Genomic DNA, 16,375 nt, shown 5'->3' with positions numbered 1-16,375 from the left:
GCCTGAAAAGGTTATATTTTTGTTGCTTATTTTGTTTTGGTCTCCCAAATGGTACATTTACATATGTAAGCACTCATATTTCTTTCTTTATTCTTCAGTTAAATGTGATAAATTTGTTCCCTATTTCTCTTCTCTAAATCCTTCCACATGCTCTTCGGGATGTTCCCTTCCCAACTTGGCTTTTTAAAATAGCCCACTAAGGCCAATCAGTGCTGCCAGTGTGTGCATGGGTACGGGTCATCGCACTGGAACGCGGCATGTCCATCAGTAAATGCTTTAGAAAGACAAGTTACTAAAATAAAGAAAAACTTCAGACAAATAAGGTTTCTGTAAGAACACAAACTTTTATTAACTATCGGATTTTCAGATTGTTTACATACAACATACAGATCTATTTTATATGTGTCATCTTATAAGTTAAACTTTTCAAACATGTTTAAAGTGCAATTTGAAAAGAACTGGAGACATTTAAAAAAATTTTTTTTAGTCTATTCCCAAAATCTTCCAAGAGTCATTAGAAAGTCACAATAATACTTAAAGGAATATGATGAATGTGCCATTTGGAACAAAAGTCCAATTTTAATGGGCAACCTGAATGCTTGAGAAAAATGTCAAGTTGAAAGCTTGACTTTTCATTTGAAAGAACTGGATGAAGAACATAGCTTAATGAACACTGAAGTTGGGTTCTAGGGTTTGTATCTAATCAAAGATATCTTCTGGGCTGCTGTTCCTCAGGGTTTCTAAAGACATGTCTGCAGCAGCTGCATGCTCTTCTTTCAAGGTCTGAGGCAGTGAGGGGGCAAGCCTAGAGGAAAAAGAAAGCCAGGAGAGTTATCTTTTAGGTTTTTTAAAAATTTCTATTTTATCTTTATTTTTTCTTTTATTGAAAATTGTTTTCTTAAACCTTACATAACATATCCTGACGACAGTTTCCTTTCCCTCTGTACCTCCCAGTTTTTTCCCATCTCCCTCCCGTCCATATCCACTGCCTTTCTGGCTCTCATCAGAAAATAAATAGGTTTCTAAAGGATAATAATAAAATAAAATAAGATAAAATGAAATTAGCACATTGGGTTAGGACAAAACAATGAGCAGAAGGAATAGAGCCCAAGAGAAGGCACAAGAAACTGAGACCCACTCATCTGCACACTCAAGACTCTCATAAAAACACTAAATCAGAAGCCATTTTACACACACACACACACACACACACACACACACACACACACACACACACACAGGACCTGTAGAGTAAAGGGGGCGAAAAATAAATAAAGTTCAATTTAAAAAAGATACATTTAAATAACAACAGCAGAATGACTTGAACTTCCAAGGATGTCAGGGGGTTCATTTTCCCTTGGCTACCTACTACTGGGCACGCAGCCTACCCTTAAGAGTACTTTGCTCCCCAAGTGAAACTCCATGGAGAAAACTAAATTTTCATTTGCAAGAAGTTTTCAATTAGACATAGCTTCTGGGTCAGGGATGGGGGCATATGTCTGGTGTGAGAAGTCCTTCTATATATGTGTTGCTTTTATTGGTTAATCAATAAAGAAGCTGCTTGGGCCTATGACAGGGCAGAATAGAGCAAGGTGGGAATTCTAAGCAGAGATAGAGGAAAAAAGAAGGTAGAGTCAGGAGACACCATATAGCTGCCAAAGGAGGCAGATGCCAGAACTTTACCCGGTAAGCAATAGCCTTGTGGAGATACATAGAATAATAGAAATGGGTTTATTTAAGATGTAAGAGTTAGTTAATAAGAAGCCTAAGCCATTAGGTCAAGTAGTCTTTACTATATTTTCTGTGTGATTATTTTGGGTCTGGGTGGCTGGGGACAAACGAGCAGTCTCTGCCTACATGTGCCCACTTCTCCTTTCAGTTCTAGGACCCCATCTGGGATAGACCCATGTGCGTGCTGCTTCAGTCTCTGTGAGTTCATCTGTGTATACATCATGTGGACTCAGAAGACCTTGTTTTCTTGGTGTCTTCCAACCCCTCTGCCTCTTACACTCTTTCCCTCTCCTCTTCTGCAGGACTGAGCACTGAGAGGAGGGACTGGATGGAGACATCTTGTTTAGAGCTGAATGTTCTCAGTTCACCCATCCTTGGCATACTGTCTGGTTGTGAGTCTGTACATTTGTTTTACCCATTAATATCCATGTTGTTTCTCAGCAACTGTACTCTCTGATCACACGACTTCACTCTAGTAGTCAGCTGGTCAGTTGATTAATGATGACACCATATCCTGGCACATGGGGACAAAATGTACTTGTCTATATGATTTATAGGGTCTACAGTTAATCACACAGTAAGCTAAATTCTATTTAGATGCATGAGAACAGCTACTGCTTCACTGGATTTGACCTCTATACGTAAACACATCTGTGAAACCAAGACAATAGCCTGTTCACTCCATGACTACTGTGGCCAAGCAAACTGGGCTGGAAGATCACAGAGCTTAGTCAAAGTGAATTGCCGTCCTTGAGTAAACCCTGCCAGTGGTTCACCACTGAGCCTTGGGAAGCATTGCTCAATATTAACTAGAGATGGCTTCAGGGGTAGATGTGATTAGATCAAATCAATCTATTAATAGAGGTTTCTCCATATTTCCAGCTTCAAAGCCATGCCTAGCCTACTATAGCTGAAAAAGTACAAGGTTGAAGTTAGGACATGTAGGTGTGAATTATGGTATGACTAGGCCAGCCAGTCCATTCAATAGGACTTCAGTTTTCTTTCCATAAAACTGAGGTGGCATGAGGCTTAATAATGATGTGAAGATTAAACTAGGTGACGAAAATGAAAATGTTTGTAAATTCCCACAAGACACACAGAAGCTGTTATTACAAGTGGCTAAATACTGAATAAAGTATTAAGATTTGGTAGAGGCAGAATAAAGGAATAACCAACTGAAATCCAGAAATATGGGCTATGTATTATTATTTTAAAATCCCTGTGCCTATATTCAGTTGCACAGATTATTAAAATTGAATTCACTGCCCAGTCCTCTTTGGTCTCTTGACTATGCCCAATTAACCATGACTGGCTACTCCCAATCAGGGATGGGTCTTCATTATGCTAAGTAAGCCAAGGGCAGATAACCTGATTATGCCAAGATACTAGGCATTAATACAGAGTCAAGGTGATAATTACAACTCCTGGGAATTAACAGGAAACACAGATGTAACTATCATAGCACATAAACAAGTATCTAGAATGTACTTCATAAGAGAAAAAAGATACTATATCCTTTACACATTTTCACACTTATACACAAACATATACATGTAGAAACACATATATATGCTTTCACACAAAAACACACATATACATGCACACGAATGCATACACACACATCTTTTTCTCTGGTCTGAGATGTATTTGCTCTCTTGAGCAAAAAGAGGACTGAATTATGTCAATTAGGAAGCCAGACGTGGAAAGGCCTCTGCAATATTGTTCACTGTACACACCTAGAAAACAGAGGTCTATCAATTCTGTTTTAAAATATCAGCAGAAGGAAAAAGGATTACTCTGAAGGGACGAGACACAAAGACAGAGATTCCTGGTGCTACATGTATAACTGCTGTTTTTGGAAAGCCTGGAGCTGAAGAAACTGAGTTGACCTTTGTTAGGATTGTGAGCCATGACAGTGATTGTGAGCCATGACAGTGCAGTCAGGATAGCACGTGACAGAAACGCACAATTCTCAGGTCTCATATCACAGTGAGTCAACAGAGACAGTTAAAACTCTGTCCACAGCAAAGAAACATTCATCTCTTTCACAAGTGACAAATATTTCAGAGATGTTTGGTAAATTTATAGAAAACAGAAAGAACTAAGATGCATTTTTCTGTTCTACATTTCTACTATTTAGGAGTTAGGTAGATTTCAGATAGTTTGATGATGGTTCCACAGAGGGAATTCAGAAGCCAGGATCAGGAGATCTTTATCTGGGATCAACTAAATTCTATGTGCACATTAAAACCATTGTGAAACTTCTTTCAATGGCAGGTTAACAATATCTGTAATAATATCAAGGCTTGCAGAGGATGTCAAACAACTAGATAAAATATTGTTGGTAAGATATCCGACATTTGAAATTACTACAGAAAACAACTGGCCAATATCTGTCAAAGATAAGGAAATGTTTCTACCTGTGGCTCAGAAATTCACCACGAGGCAGATACTCAGGACATACATACATACATATATACATACATATGGTCATAGAGGTGTTTATTAGTAGTGAAAAACTGAAAACTATATACATGTCTCTCAACATGGAAACGGCATATTACTGAATATCTATATAGCAATACACACAATTTTCACAGAGTAGAATACTATATAGTTATATACATAAGTCTTGTATAGTAGAATACTATACAGGTATACACATGCACAAATCTCAAATGAAGTGTCAAGCAACAGATCCAAGCATGAAAGCCATACTACTGCATGGCTCTACCTAAAAGTCAACATCACAAAACTAAGCAATAGTGATCTTTGAACAGTGATATATGTGTGGATGTGTCATGTGCACACACATGTGTGCATACAGGATATATCTGTGTACCTATGGATGTTTATTACATCTGCTTTTCCATGAGATGTCAATTCTGGCTATTTTCAGCTCCTCCATGACAATCTTTTCAGCTCCTCTAGACCTTGTAGCTTTGGCTGTGGTGGAGATATTTATAGAGAAGAACAGGAGATGCAGTGCTAGTTTTGAGAGCTTGGTTTGAAACACCAGCTAGTCATCTAATTGGAGGGAGAGTGAGACGGGGGAGGGGATACATAGCAACAAAACTCAGGGAAGGCATCTTCAGAGGAGGGCAGACATGGCCTCATCAACAGTCACTACAGTAAAAGGTGAAAGGGAAAAGCTATCCAGAGGTGGGCTTGTTAAATAGAAAATGCATTGTTGTGAACAATAAATGATGGAGGAGTTATTTTCATTTAATAAAGAAACTGCCTTGGCCCATTTGATAGGCCAACCCTTAGGTGGGTGGAGTAAACAGAACAGAATGCTGGGATAAAGAAGCCAAGTCAGTCAGTCGCCATGATTCTCCCACTCCAGACAGATGTAGGTTAAGATCATTCCTGGTAAGCCAGCTCGTGGTGCTACACAAAATATTAGAAATGGGTTAGATCAATGTGTAAGAGCTAGCCAATAAGAGGTTAAAACTAATGGGCCAACCAGTGTTTAAAAGAATACAGTTTCCATGTAATTATTTCAGGTAAAGCTAGCCGGGTGGCAGAAAGCAGCCCACCGCCCTTATTACTACAAATAAAGATTAAAATTGAAGAGACAGGGAAAGGAGAAAAGGAAACAGAGGAGTGACTCAAGACAGCACTAACAGCTTGAGTGGCTGCCACTTTCACCAACTCTGGCTCCCACTGCAATGTTGACTGCGGAAGCTTACATTTTAGGTAAATTATTTCACTCATTATTAATTATCTGGAGCTGAGAAGAATAATCTGGAAGGACACTGTTAAGCTTAAGATTTATCATAGAAGGGCAGGCAGTGTTTTTTTCTCAGGAAGGAAGAAGTATTAAACTCCCAGATCACAGCCGTCACACATTCAAGTGCTGAACCACCACCACCCAGCCACCTCAGAAGGACAGCTGGAAGCAACTGTTCTGCTTATGTAAAGAAAAAAATTGCCTACACAGTTAAACTTTGTTTTATTCTCTTTCTTCCTCCTGGAGTTTGAATGGTGGAACATGAGTAACTGCCTATAAGAACATATACCACACACACACAAATACATAAAATACAACTTGAAAAAGCCAATACTGACAAGAATTGCTGGGGCATGACAATAATCCTAGTGCATGGGAAGTTGAGGCAGTAGGAGCACAAGTTTGAGGTGAGCCTGGGCTAGCTTACAATTTACATATCAAAAGTCTGTCTCTAATAGCAAAACAAAAAGAAGCTAATTATCTAATGGTTTGACTTTAGGATTCATCAGTTCAAGTTTTCATGAGAAAATCCCACAAAAACCAAAGGGAGGGGGAGAAAGAGAACCCCCCCAACAAGACACCAACAACAAAACTAAATCAAACAATAAGATCCCTGCCAAGATCAAGCAGGCAGACCACTATCACACTGATTTTAACACAGCTCCTATCATGCATTCTACAAGAACACTGATGAACTACCAAACTCAACTCTATGACTACCATTTAAATAAGATATTTAAATGATGAACTTAAAGATTTGATATTACCAATGTCACTAGTTTATTTTTAATATGGAATTGGTACATAGAGATATATTGGGTGTTAGGATGGGAAGAGTGGCTGACTGATTTCATGCTGACCTTATAAAAACCAAGGCTTCTCCGAAACAAATTAACAGACCGAAGCCTCCATGACCCAGTAAAAGCAGAGGCTCACGCTGTCTGGAATTCACAAGTCTAGACGTCATTTCATTGGCCTGAGAAAGTGAAAGAAGAGAAACAGACTCTCCTGGCAACTCAAGTAGCAAGCAAGAGAAACTATTCATTAGTTTCAATTATATCATAGATAACTTCTAATACAAACAACCCTACGGTTTAAACATGAGCAAAAAGAGCACAGAAATGCCCTTTGGAGTATGTGACATTGAATAAAACAAGAAAAAAGAGTAACAAAAGTAGTTATATTTAACCCTATAATGCACTTAATGAAGCATAGACATTGCAAAAGGATAATTCTAAATATTTCATGTAGAGTGTTTCAAGTAAAGTTTGAAAATAAGACTATTGGGGAGCAGTGAGATGGCTCAGCATGCAAAAGCTGTTGCCGCAGAGGAATGATGACCCACGCTGGAGCCCTAGAACCCATCATAAAGGTAGATGGAGAGGACCAACTCCACAAAGCTCTCCTCTGAGCTCTGCATAGAATTCAGTACTAACACCAACCATTAGCTAAATAGGGCCACAATCCCTAAGGAGGGAAGCACTTATACAGAAATTCCATAACAATAAATTGAACACTTGTTAAATGTCTGCGGATAAACAAACTGTTGTGGCAAGCAAGCGCATTCTCAGTGGACCAGTTTACACAAGCTTTTCAAGCCCGTTTTGCATAGCGTCAGCTTCAGCTGTGTATTCACTGGGTGGAACTGGCACAGGGATGTTTGCTACTGCTGCTCAGTGCTCTCCATGGGAAACCTTCTTGGGAGGCCATGCTGTATTTTACCTGGCACCACATTTGGCTCACAAATGTTCCAGCGATTGCATGTATTAACAATGACAAATGAGTAAATCAATGAGGTAGACAGGATGGAGGAGAAGACTAAGCAAAGTCTCACAGTCCATGCAGCAGTGAACGTGGGAGGAGGCAGCCAGGCAACAAAGCCAGGGCGTTAGCCTACACTTTCCCCACTCCAAGGTAAACAGCACCTAGGCCACACTTGTTAATGAAGAACATTAGTTAGTGTGTTTCCTCCAGGGGACACTCTTATTCTCAGGAGGCCAGCATGAATGTGGAGATGGTGGGTCTCAAAAAGTGGGATGCTTTCTAAAAAGGAAGGAGACATTTAGTGCAAATGTCAGGAAACTATTTTCTTTCACTAACTCCTACAATTATTTCATGACAACAGAAGGCATAAAATTTCTCCTGTAATAATATCTTTAAATAAAGTACAGAATAGTGTATGTAGAAAACCAAATTATATGTGTATTTACACATATATATGTGCATATAAATGCATGAGTAAATATGCTTCTGTGTCGAGAACAGGTCTGGAACGTTCTATGGCCAGAGATAGTAAACGTTTTATTTGGAAACAGGGATAACTTATACTAGATAGTCTCTTTAACTGCCAGTTGTATATATGTATATATACACACATACACAAAATTATATTTTAAAAAGTATTTTAAGAAAACAAAAAGGAATCTTGTTTACTATGGTTTCCAAATGAGTCTGAATTTTTTTTAATTTATTTTTTATTGAAAAAAAATTTCCGCCTCCTCCCAGCCTCCCATTTCCCTCCCCCTCCTCCAACTCCTCTCCCCTCCCCTCTCCCCTCTCCCCTCATCTCCCCTCCCCCCTCCTTTCCCTCTTCTCTCCAGTCCGAAGAGCAGTCAGGATTCCCTGCCCTGTGGAAAGTCCAAGGTCCTCCCCCCTCAATCCAGGTCTAGGAAGGTGAGCATCCAAACTGGCTAGGCTCCCACAAAGCCAGAAAATGAAGTAGGATCAAAACCCAGTGGCATTGTCCGCCATGTTCAGAGAGTCCGTTTTATCCCATGCTTTTTCAGTCACAGTCCAGCTGGCCTTGGTGAGCTCCCAATAGATCAGCCCCGCTGTCTCAGTGGGTGGGTGCACCCCTCACGGTTCTGACTTCCTTGATCATGTTCTCCGTCCTTCTGCTCCTCATTGGGACCTTGGGAGCTCAGTCCGGTGCTCCAGTGTAGGTCTCTGTCTCTATCTCCATCCATCGCCAATGAGTCTGGTGTTGGGTGCTCTTTTTCTCACAATCTCATCCATTAACATTCCATGAAACCAGCATTTTCTGAACAGTCAACATTAACTTGCTTCCCTGAGAATACAATCTCTTGACTTGGACTCCAGAATTTACTAGTTGAGTGAAATAAAATGGAAATATAGAAAATGAGCTCCAGGCTAGGGAAGTTTAGTGCTGGAGCAGTAGAAACCACATAATCAGATGGTCTTCTGAGCCATGGAAGGCAGTGATTTCTCATGGACCTAGGACCAAGGATGGCTTCCCCCTGGTATGGAAGGTGCTGCTTTAATTCCTGTGGCTGATGCTACAATTCACACAATGTGGCACCTCAGTTAGAAGCTTGGGTTAAAATCAAGGTGTTGGCTGGATGGTGCTCTCCTTTGGAGGAGATGGTGAAGAAGAAACTCCTACACTTTTCAGCTTTCTGAATTCTCCCACTTCCATCATTGGTAGCAGGACACATCCTTACATTGCCATAGCTTTCTAATTCTTTCTTTCTTTCTTTCTTTCTTTCTTTCTTTCTTTCTTTCTTTCTTTCTTTCTTCCTTCCTTCCTTCCTTCCTTCCTTCTTTCTTTTCTTTTCTTTTTTTTTTTTTTTGAGACAGGTTTCTCTGTAGCTTTGGAGCCTGTCCTGGCACTTGGTATTAGCTCTGTAGACCAGGCTGGCCTCAAACTCACAGAGATCCGCCTGCCCCTGCCTCCCAAGTGCTGGGATTAAAGGCGTGCGCCACCACCGCCCGGTACATCACCAATCACTTCCATGCTGCGACGCTTTCATTTTCTCTAGCTTTCCCCTCCTGATCCTACCACTTAGTGATTAACCTGGACTACCCTGGATAATCTAATATTACATTTGTGCTATTATATAGCCAGCTTATTTGCAACCTCAATTCTTGCTTCCACACAGTCAAACACATTCTCAGAGTTCAGGGGTTACAAATGCAATCATTCTGGAGTAGAGTATTTTTCTGCCATCATTCCATTGTTCATCTTGTTAGGGCTCAATTGTTGCTTCAACCTACTAAGGTACATAGATTTCAGGAAAACTGATTAGAACAGGTGACATAAGGACAATCTATGTAAAGTCTAGAGGTGAAAAAGCCCCTGGACTGGCTGAAAAAGACATCTGACATATCGGGGAGCGCTGAAGGGGAGGGGAGAGGCAGGGAAGGGAGGAGAGAAAAATGTAGAGCTCAATAAAATCAATTAAAAATATTAAAAAGACAGAGATGACCCAAAAATTGTAAAAAAAAATACATGTTGGGTCTTCATTAGAGATTATTGGAACTAGAATCATTGACACAGGCTGGCCAGAGTTGTTTTTACTTTAAATTATGAGTGTACACAGTGACTTTTCTAAGTAGTTCTGGAGTTTATATATTTATATGCTGAAGGTTCACATTAGTATTTTCAGTTCCATTTTATTGGCATGTTTGAAAGAGGCAAGTGGTGGTTAAATGAATGGTCTTTCAATCCTGTGGCTGTGGTCTCAACAGGAAATGCTGGGAAATTTCTAGGCACACACATCCTCAGAACCCAACCAACAGAAGACTCCAGAATACTGAATTTTTTCTTTCTTTGAGTCATTAAGTTATTATTCTTTATTACTGTTAAAGCTTTTGGAGTGTCAGTGAACATAAATGTCTTCTATTTGCCTACTGAAAAACAAGTCAAGCATGAAATAAAATCTGCTGCATATATCATATTCTTCTCAAGAGGTGGGGGATACTAGCTCAGCTCAGTCTCTCAATAATCGATCAAGAAAGAGAACCAACTAGCAAAAATTAAAATAGTCAATTAAAAAAAATACAACACTTATTTGAAATTACGAAATTCACATGCATATTTACTCCACAAAACCTGGACACCCATGGGTGTTTACTCATGGGAAATATTCACCTGAGTTCTCTGGTCTGATCATAATTACCTTTGAATTAACTTTGAAATATATATATATATATATATATATATATATATATATATATATATATATATATATCTCCCCAAATATTATTCTATAACAAACTTAATTCTTTTAAGTGACCATCTAAAGTATACTTTTTGTTTTTTCATAATATAAGGTTTGTTTGTCATTACAAAAGAAAAAGGGTGTTTGATATTTCCTATTATACTCCTGAACCCTTATCTACAGATGGACAATTTGTAGCTAAGTAACCTCAAAGAACTATTGTAATAGCTGGATTTTCTCTACAGCAGGAAGTACAAATTCATTCTGGAAGATTTATTTTTTATATGTAAATGATTTTTATCTCAAGAAATGTTTTTTTAAGGTTTGTTTAAAAATCAAGATGTTTAAACATAAAGCAAAGAAAACCAGCCTACAAACCACAATTCCAGAGAAATTAGACAACAATGAGGACACTAAGAGAGAATTACATAGATCTAATCTACTTATGTAGAAAAAGACAAGATCACCTGAGTAAATTGGGAGCATGGGGACCTTGGGGGAGGGTTGAATGGGGGAAGAGAAAGGCAGGGAGGGGAATCAGAGAAAAATATAGAGAGCTCAATAAAAAAAAATCAATAAAAAAATCAATATGTATTTGTCAAAAACTTTTTGGCCTATGATAAAGACAAATTATTAGAAAGTAGTAACCATAAGAACTTAACTAATAATCAGCCCAACCCATCAGAATGTGTTTCTCATACATTCCATGCTTCAACATTTTTAAGTCTCACCTATCTTGTGAGCCCTTGACACAAAAGATTAAAGCCAAATCTTGCATCCTTGAAGATTTTACTACTGAACTCAGCAAAAATATACTTAAAAAGCTAATACATGATGATGGTGACATAGGTATGAAGTATTGATTTTTAGGGTTTAAAATCTATGTAAGCCTAAAATATTCTGTTAAGAACATATCTTTCCGGGCTGGAGAGATGGCTCAGTGGTTAAGAGCATTGCCTGCTCTTCCAAAGGTCCTGAGTTCAATTCCCGGCAACCACATGGTGATTCACAACCATCTGTAATGAGGTCTGATGCCCTCTTCTGACCTGCAGGCATACACGCAGACAGAATATTGTATACATAATAAATAAATATTTTAAAAAAGAACGTATCTTTCCTTAGAGAAGGCCCATCCATATATGTATGTTGTACGTATGTATACATAATACAAAACACTACATGAGTAATCTACAGGAAAGTTACCCATGACCACAGAAGAAACACTTTGCTGTTAGTGATTCAAAGAAATTGCTATTCATAACAAAATAAAATTTTTGTCACTTTAAGCTATTTTAAAACAAAACAGAGTTAACTGATAATACTCAGTCCACTGAGTATTAATAGGAAATTTTGATATTCATTCTAAATCCATTTTATATACTAACATATTAATAGGTCCTTCTATTCCAGAAAATCTCAATGCAAATATGCAAAATTTCAGTGAGAGCTAATAAGCCATTTCTACCTTTGCATATCTCTCCTGGGTACAACATTCTATTACTGTATGCTCAGTATGGAAGAGAACACTGTGGCTTTCAGGTTCTATCTAACGTGCTGACCTTTCTGTGTTACGTCTTACCTTGCTTTATTTTCTGTTCAGTCACACATATCTTTTATAGTGAAATAGTAATCTAGGATTTGACACAAATAAATAAATACTATATTTTCTATCATTTTAAGAAGACTAGAACTTCAAGCACAGAATTTCTAGATCCAATCTGAACCAAATCTATTTTTCTGGTTGGTATCTAGTACAACTATTACAAATACTTCAGAAAATTCAAAGGAACTAATGATTATACTTTATGCCTTCACCTTCTGATACTTTAATGTATATCCTTAAAAACTTATACATATATATATATAAAATTCTTTTTTATTATGATACTATAAAATTCCTTATAGTACTTTCTCTTAATAATTTATTGGAGACAACCTTTTAGAAAATGACAGTTCTGCACAAATACTTTTAATAACCTCATAATATTCTAAGTATCCTATAAACAAAATTTATTCTTCTTTTAAATTAACTTTTTCTTTTTTTTGTTTATTTTTTTCAGTTGTTGAAAAAAAATTCTGCCTCCGCTCCATTTCCCATTTCCCTCCCCCTCCTCCCACACATTGCTCCCTTCCCCCACTCTCCTCCCCCTCCCCCCACTCCATTCCCCCTCCCTCTTGAGAATTTATTAGTATGTATGTAGTACAAGTGTGTGTAAGTACATGTGTGTGTTCCAAGGCACATATATGACTATCAGAGGACATCTTTCAGGAGCCATGGGTTCCAGGAGTGTAACTTGGGTCATCAGCCCTTTAACATACTGATCTGCCTTTATGGCTCCAAAGTGACTCCTGATTAATAGTAAAAAAAATACAAACAATTTAAATACTAATATAAATAACGCTTCAATTAACACCAACTATACTAATTTTAGGTATAGTTGCTACGACTAACGTCTATCTCTAACTAGAAAAGTTGAATGTAAATGCTTTCCTAAGACTTCTTACTCCTAGAATGCTACAGAAGAAGTAGAGCTTATGAAAGAAAGTACCGTATATATTTTTTCAACTGAGATTCAATTATTTTTAACAGGGTTCTATTTTGATATGATTATCATAGAACAATGTGAGCTGCACAAAATTGTAAAGAATAGGAACAAATACTACAATAACATCACATTAACCTAAAAAGGAGGAACAAATCCCGGGGGAGTGGAGACAGTATATAGTCAACTGCTGCATATTACTAACATAGAGGATGATTAAAACAGTCTTTCAGTTTCTCTTTGAAGACTACTGTTTTTTTTTCCCACCATGTCTCTAAATTCACAGTCACAACAATGTTCTGTAGATTCTATAAGCACCACCCCAGAATGACGACAGCTTTCTTCATTTTTAAAATTTTATTTTTGGGATAAAAAATCTGTTGGCCTTGAACTCACTATGTACTGGAGGATGACTCTGAGTTTCTGGCTCACTGCCTACACCTCTCTACAGGTGTGTACCATCATACTTGGCTTTGTGGTTCTGGAGATCAAACCCGAGGCTTTGGGCATTCTACTACGTGGCCAATTGATCCAGATCCCCATGTAACTTTTATTTATTTATTTTTCTGAAAAACAGATTAGCCTGTCTTTCCTGTTATAGATGGTGTTAATTATCTATTTATACTTGTATGGAGGCAAATTTTCTTCCTTACACATAAAATGAAAGGTTATTATTTATTTTGAAATAAGATACATAGGTTTACTTCCATAGCTTGTGTCTACAGGCTTTTGACTTGTACACGAAGAGATGAACTAAAACCAAAATGCAACCTATTCTTTGTATTTATCATAGTGCTCAAATATTTATCATAAATTTAAATATGTATGATAATTTGACATCACTCAGGAAACAGGTATAACTGAAATAATTCACACAATAGAAATTATTTACAACCTTTCTCTGTGTAAATGAAGAGAAGCTGTACATGCCTGTGTACAACTGAAGCTTCCTCCCACTGTTTCCTTTGTGGTTGGCTGGTTTGGTTGTCTTATTTCATGCAGTACTTCAAATATTATGGAAAGGCAATGTAAAGTATTTAGTATTCTTACGTCATGCTCCTTACATAACCAATAACTTCATGTTCTTACATCTCTATTTTTCAGGTGAAAATACAACCATAGACACAGAGTTGTCCACCAAGGCATTACAACTTGCAAGTGGCCGAGTCAGTGGTTGACTCCATGCCCTGCCATCCCCTCAGGATCTTAACCATTGCTTCTTTCCTGGCTTTCCTCTTTTCTTCAACCTTTGTTCCTGTTATTATGCATTCAAATTCTATCTAAGAAATATCAGCTAAAACTATTACGTCCTTCATTTACACATACAATCTACACTACAGAACTATTTTAACATATTGCAAACTTATCTTACTGAAAACAACATGGCCATGTGTTATCTTGCTAACTATAATGTATGAAATTCAAACCAGGACAATTTATATGGCTAATGCATCTTTAATGCAAAAGGTGCTTATGGCCACATTATAAATGCTATTTTTAAAAGTAATTAACATACCCATCTTGACTGACAAATACTCAGCAAACATTCAAGGGAGAATGATGCATTACTGGATGTTGTCTGCATAATAAAAAGCTGACATGGTCACTGCCTTCTTTGAGCCTACAATCCAAAACAGATGTCATGCTATGAATGAATACCAAAAGATCAAGGTGCTTTCACTGCATCTGCTCAGTGATAGAAAAACATTTCATGAAATGTTTACATTATATTTCAGTATAGAGCAAATTTTGTGTTGTGTGCGAATGCATGTATAAGAATAAATTTTCCATTCAAAAATTGCTAAGGCACAAATTTTATAAAGGCAACATTTTATCTCTCTAAGAAACCAAGACTTCACATCTGTGCATCTAGGACTTTATGAGAAGAATATAGTTGTCAATCACCATGGAACAACCACTGTACACATGTGTACCAGATGCGACCATGTAAAATAATCCAGCGTGTTTCACAGATGAATCATTGAAAACATAATTACACACCAGTCCTACTTTATTAGCAACAGGTCGACATGACAAAGCCATATGGTATAATCCACCCAGAAGTCACAGAGAATTTAAAACTGGCTACTTAGAGATGTTCAAGCAGTAACTCTGCTTGTGCTGTTCTGCTTTGTTATATTTGTAACAAGGTAAGTGATGATTGTGTTTTCAATAAGATATCTTTGAGGTAGGCATGTGTTGCCATCTCTTATTAGCAAAAGTTATACCAATAAATTTACAATATATTACCTTATTTTGATAAAAATGAAAAGTTAGTGATCACAAAACTCTCACCAATACAATGACAATTAATACAAAAATTCATTATTTGGTATCAATTATTACAGATATTTTATTTCTTATATAGTTTAAACATTGTCTATATATAATACACATAATTTATCTACAATAAATAGATATATGTTGACTTACTGAAGATGAACAAACACGAGTAAACTTTGTCAGGAAATGTTCATACTTTATAACATCAGCCCCTAGAGCAGTAAAAACTACTCTGTGTTTAATAAATCTCTTTGACTATTTACATAAGCAGTTTGCTTCCTTCATTTGTTAGAGTACCATGTGACAAAAATATTTCTTCAGTGGAAAAGTCTTTTAAGAGTTTAATTTTCTGTCTCAAAGAGATTATTTAAAGCAAAGAAAAGCACCACACCAAAAGACTCTACACTCCCTCTCTTCCCTCCAGCCCTCTCATGGTGCCCTGCTTTCAAGCTGACAATTCCTTTTCCTCTGATTGTATTTGTTACATATATACATATATGCATGCATGAATATTTATAAGTATGACATACTGTGCCTGTTTTTGTTGTTTGTGTATATAATGTTTCAAGGCAGGTTACTATTGGGCACAGAAATCAAAGGATTGTTTGGAGCCCAGACCTAACCAATGGATAGCCCTACATCATAACTCTTACATCTATGCCATAGGTAACACAATAGAAGAGAGGGTGATAACAATAGAAGAGCTATAATACTAGGAAGTCTGCTGTGAAGCAGTCTCTGCTAGAAATGGCTGCACAGACTAACCAGACTGTACCAAGAGCAATAGACATGTTAACCAAATCTTTTCCGATGGAGCATTTTATTTGGAAACTATACCTGGATGTTACACTACATCAAAAAGGTTATGAGAAATGCTGTCATAAACTCACACTTCAGTGTTAAGAATTAAGAGACATTTCTAAAAGTCTCAACCTTTGAAATGTGGAAGATAGCCCTAAACTGAATTCTACTACTTCATCTCTGTGCTGTGTGTGAGTGTGTGTACATATATGCATAGCAAATATGTGAACATGTTGGCGTATGGTGTGGGACAATTGTCTGTACTCTGTCAATTATATTTTAAATAAACACTGATTGATCAGTAGTCAGGCAGGAAGTATAGG

General features: G+C 37.4%; 1 protein-coding gene across 2 annotated transcripts in view; it reads right to left on the bottom strand.

Annotated features, from left to right (window-relative positions):
• Positions 1–319: 319 nt before the first annotated feature.
• Xrcc4 (X-ray repair cross complementing 4) overlaps positions 320–16,375 on the bottom strand; it is a 204,581-nt gene continuing 188,525 nt past the window's right edge. The window contains exon 8 of one of the 2 annotated variants that reach the window (XM_075976353.1): positions 320–805. In XM_075976353.1, the coding sequence (XP_075832468.1) occupies positions 700–805 (106 nt within the window). In that variant the 3' untranslated portion in view covers positions 320–699. The remainder of the gene's footprint in view (positions 806–16,375) is intronic. The other variant, XM_075976354.1, reaches the window with a different exon arrangement.

This window comes from Microtus pennsylvanicus, chromosome 6, assembly GCF_037038515.1.
Source record: "Microtus pennsylvanicus isolate mMicPen1 chromosome 6, mMicPen1.hap1, whole genome shotgun sequence".
NCBI classification, from domain to species: domain Eukaryota; kingdom Metazoa; phylum Chordata; class Mammalia; order Rodentia; family Cricetidae; genus Microtus; species Microtus pennsylvanicus.
The sequence above is the reverse complement of the archived record's forward strand: the minus strand, read 5'-3'. Positions and strand labels throughout refer to the sequence as shown.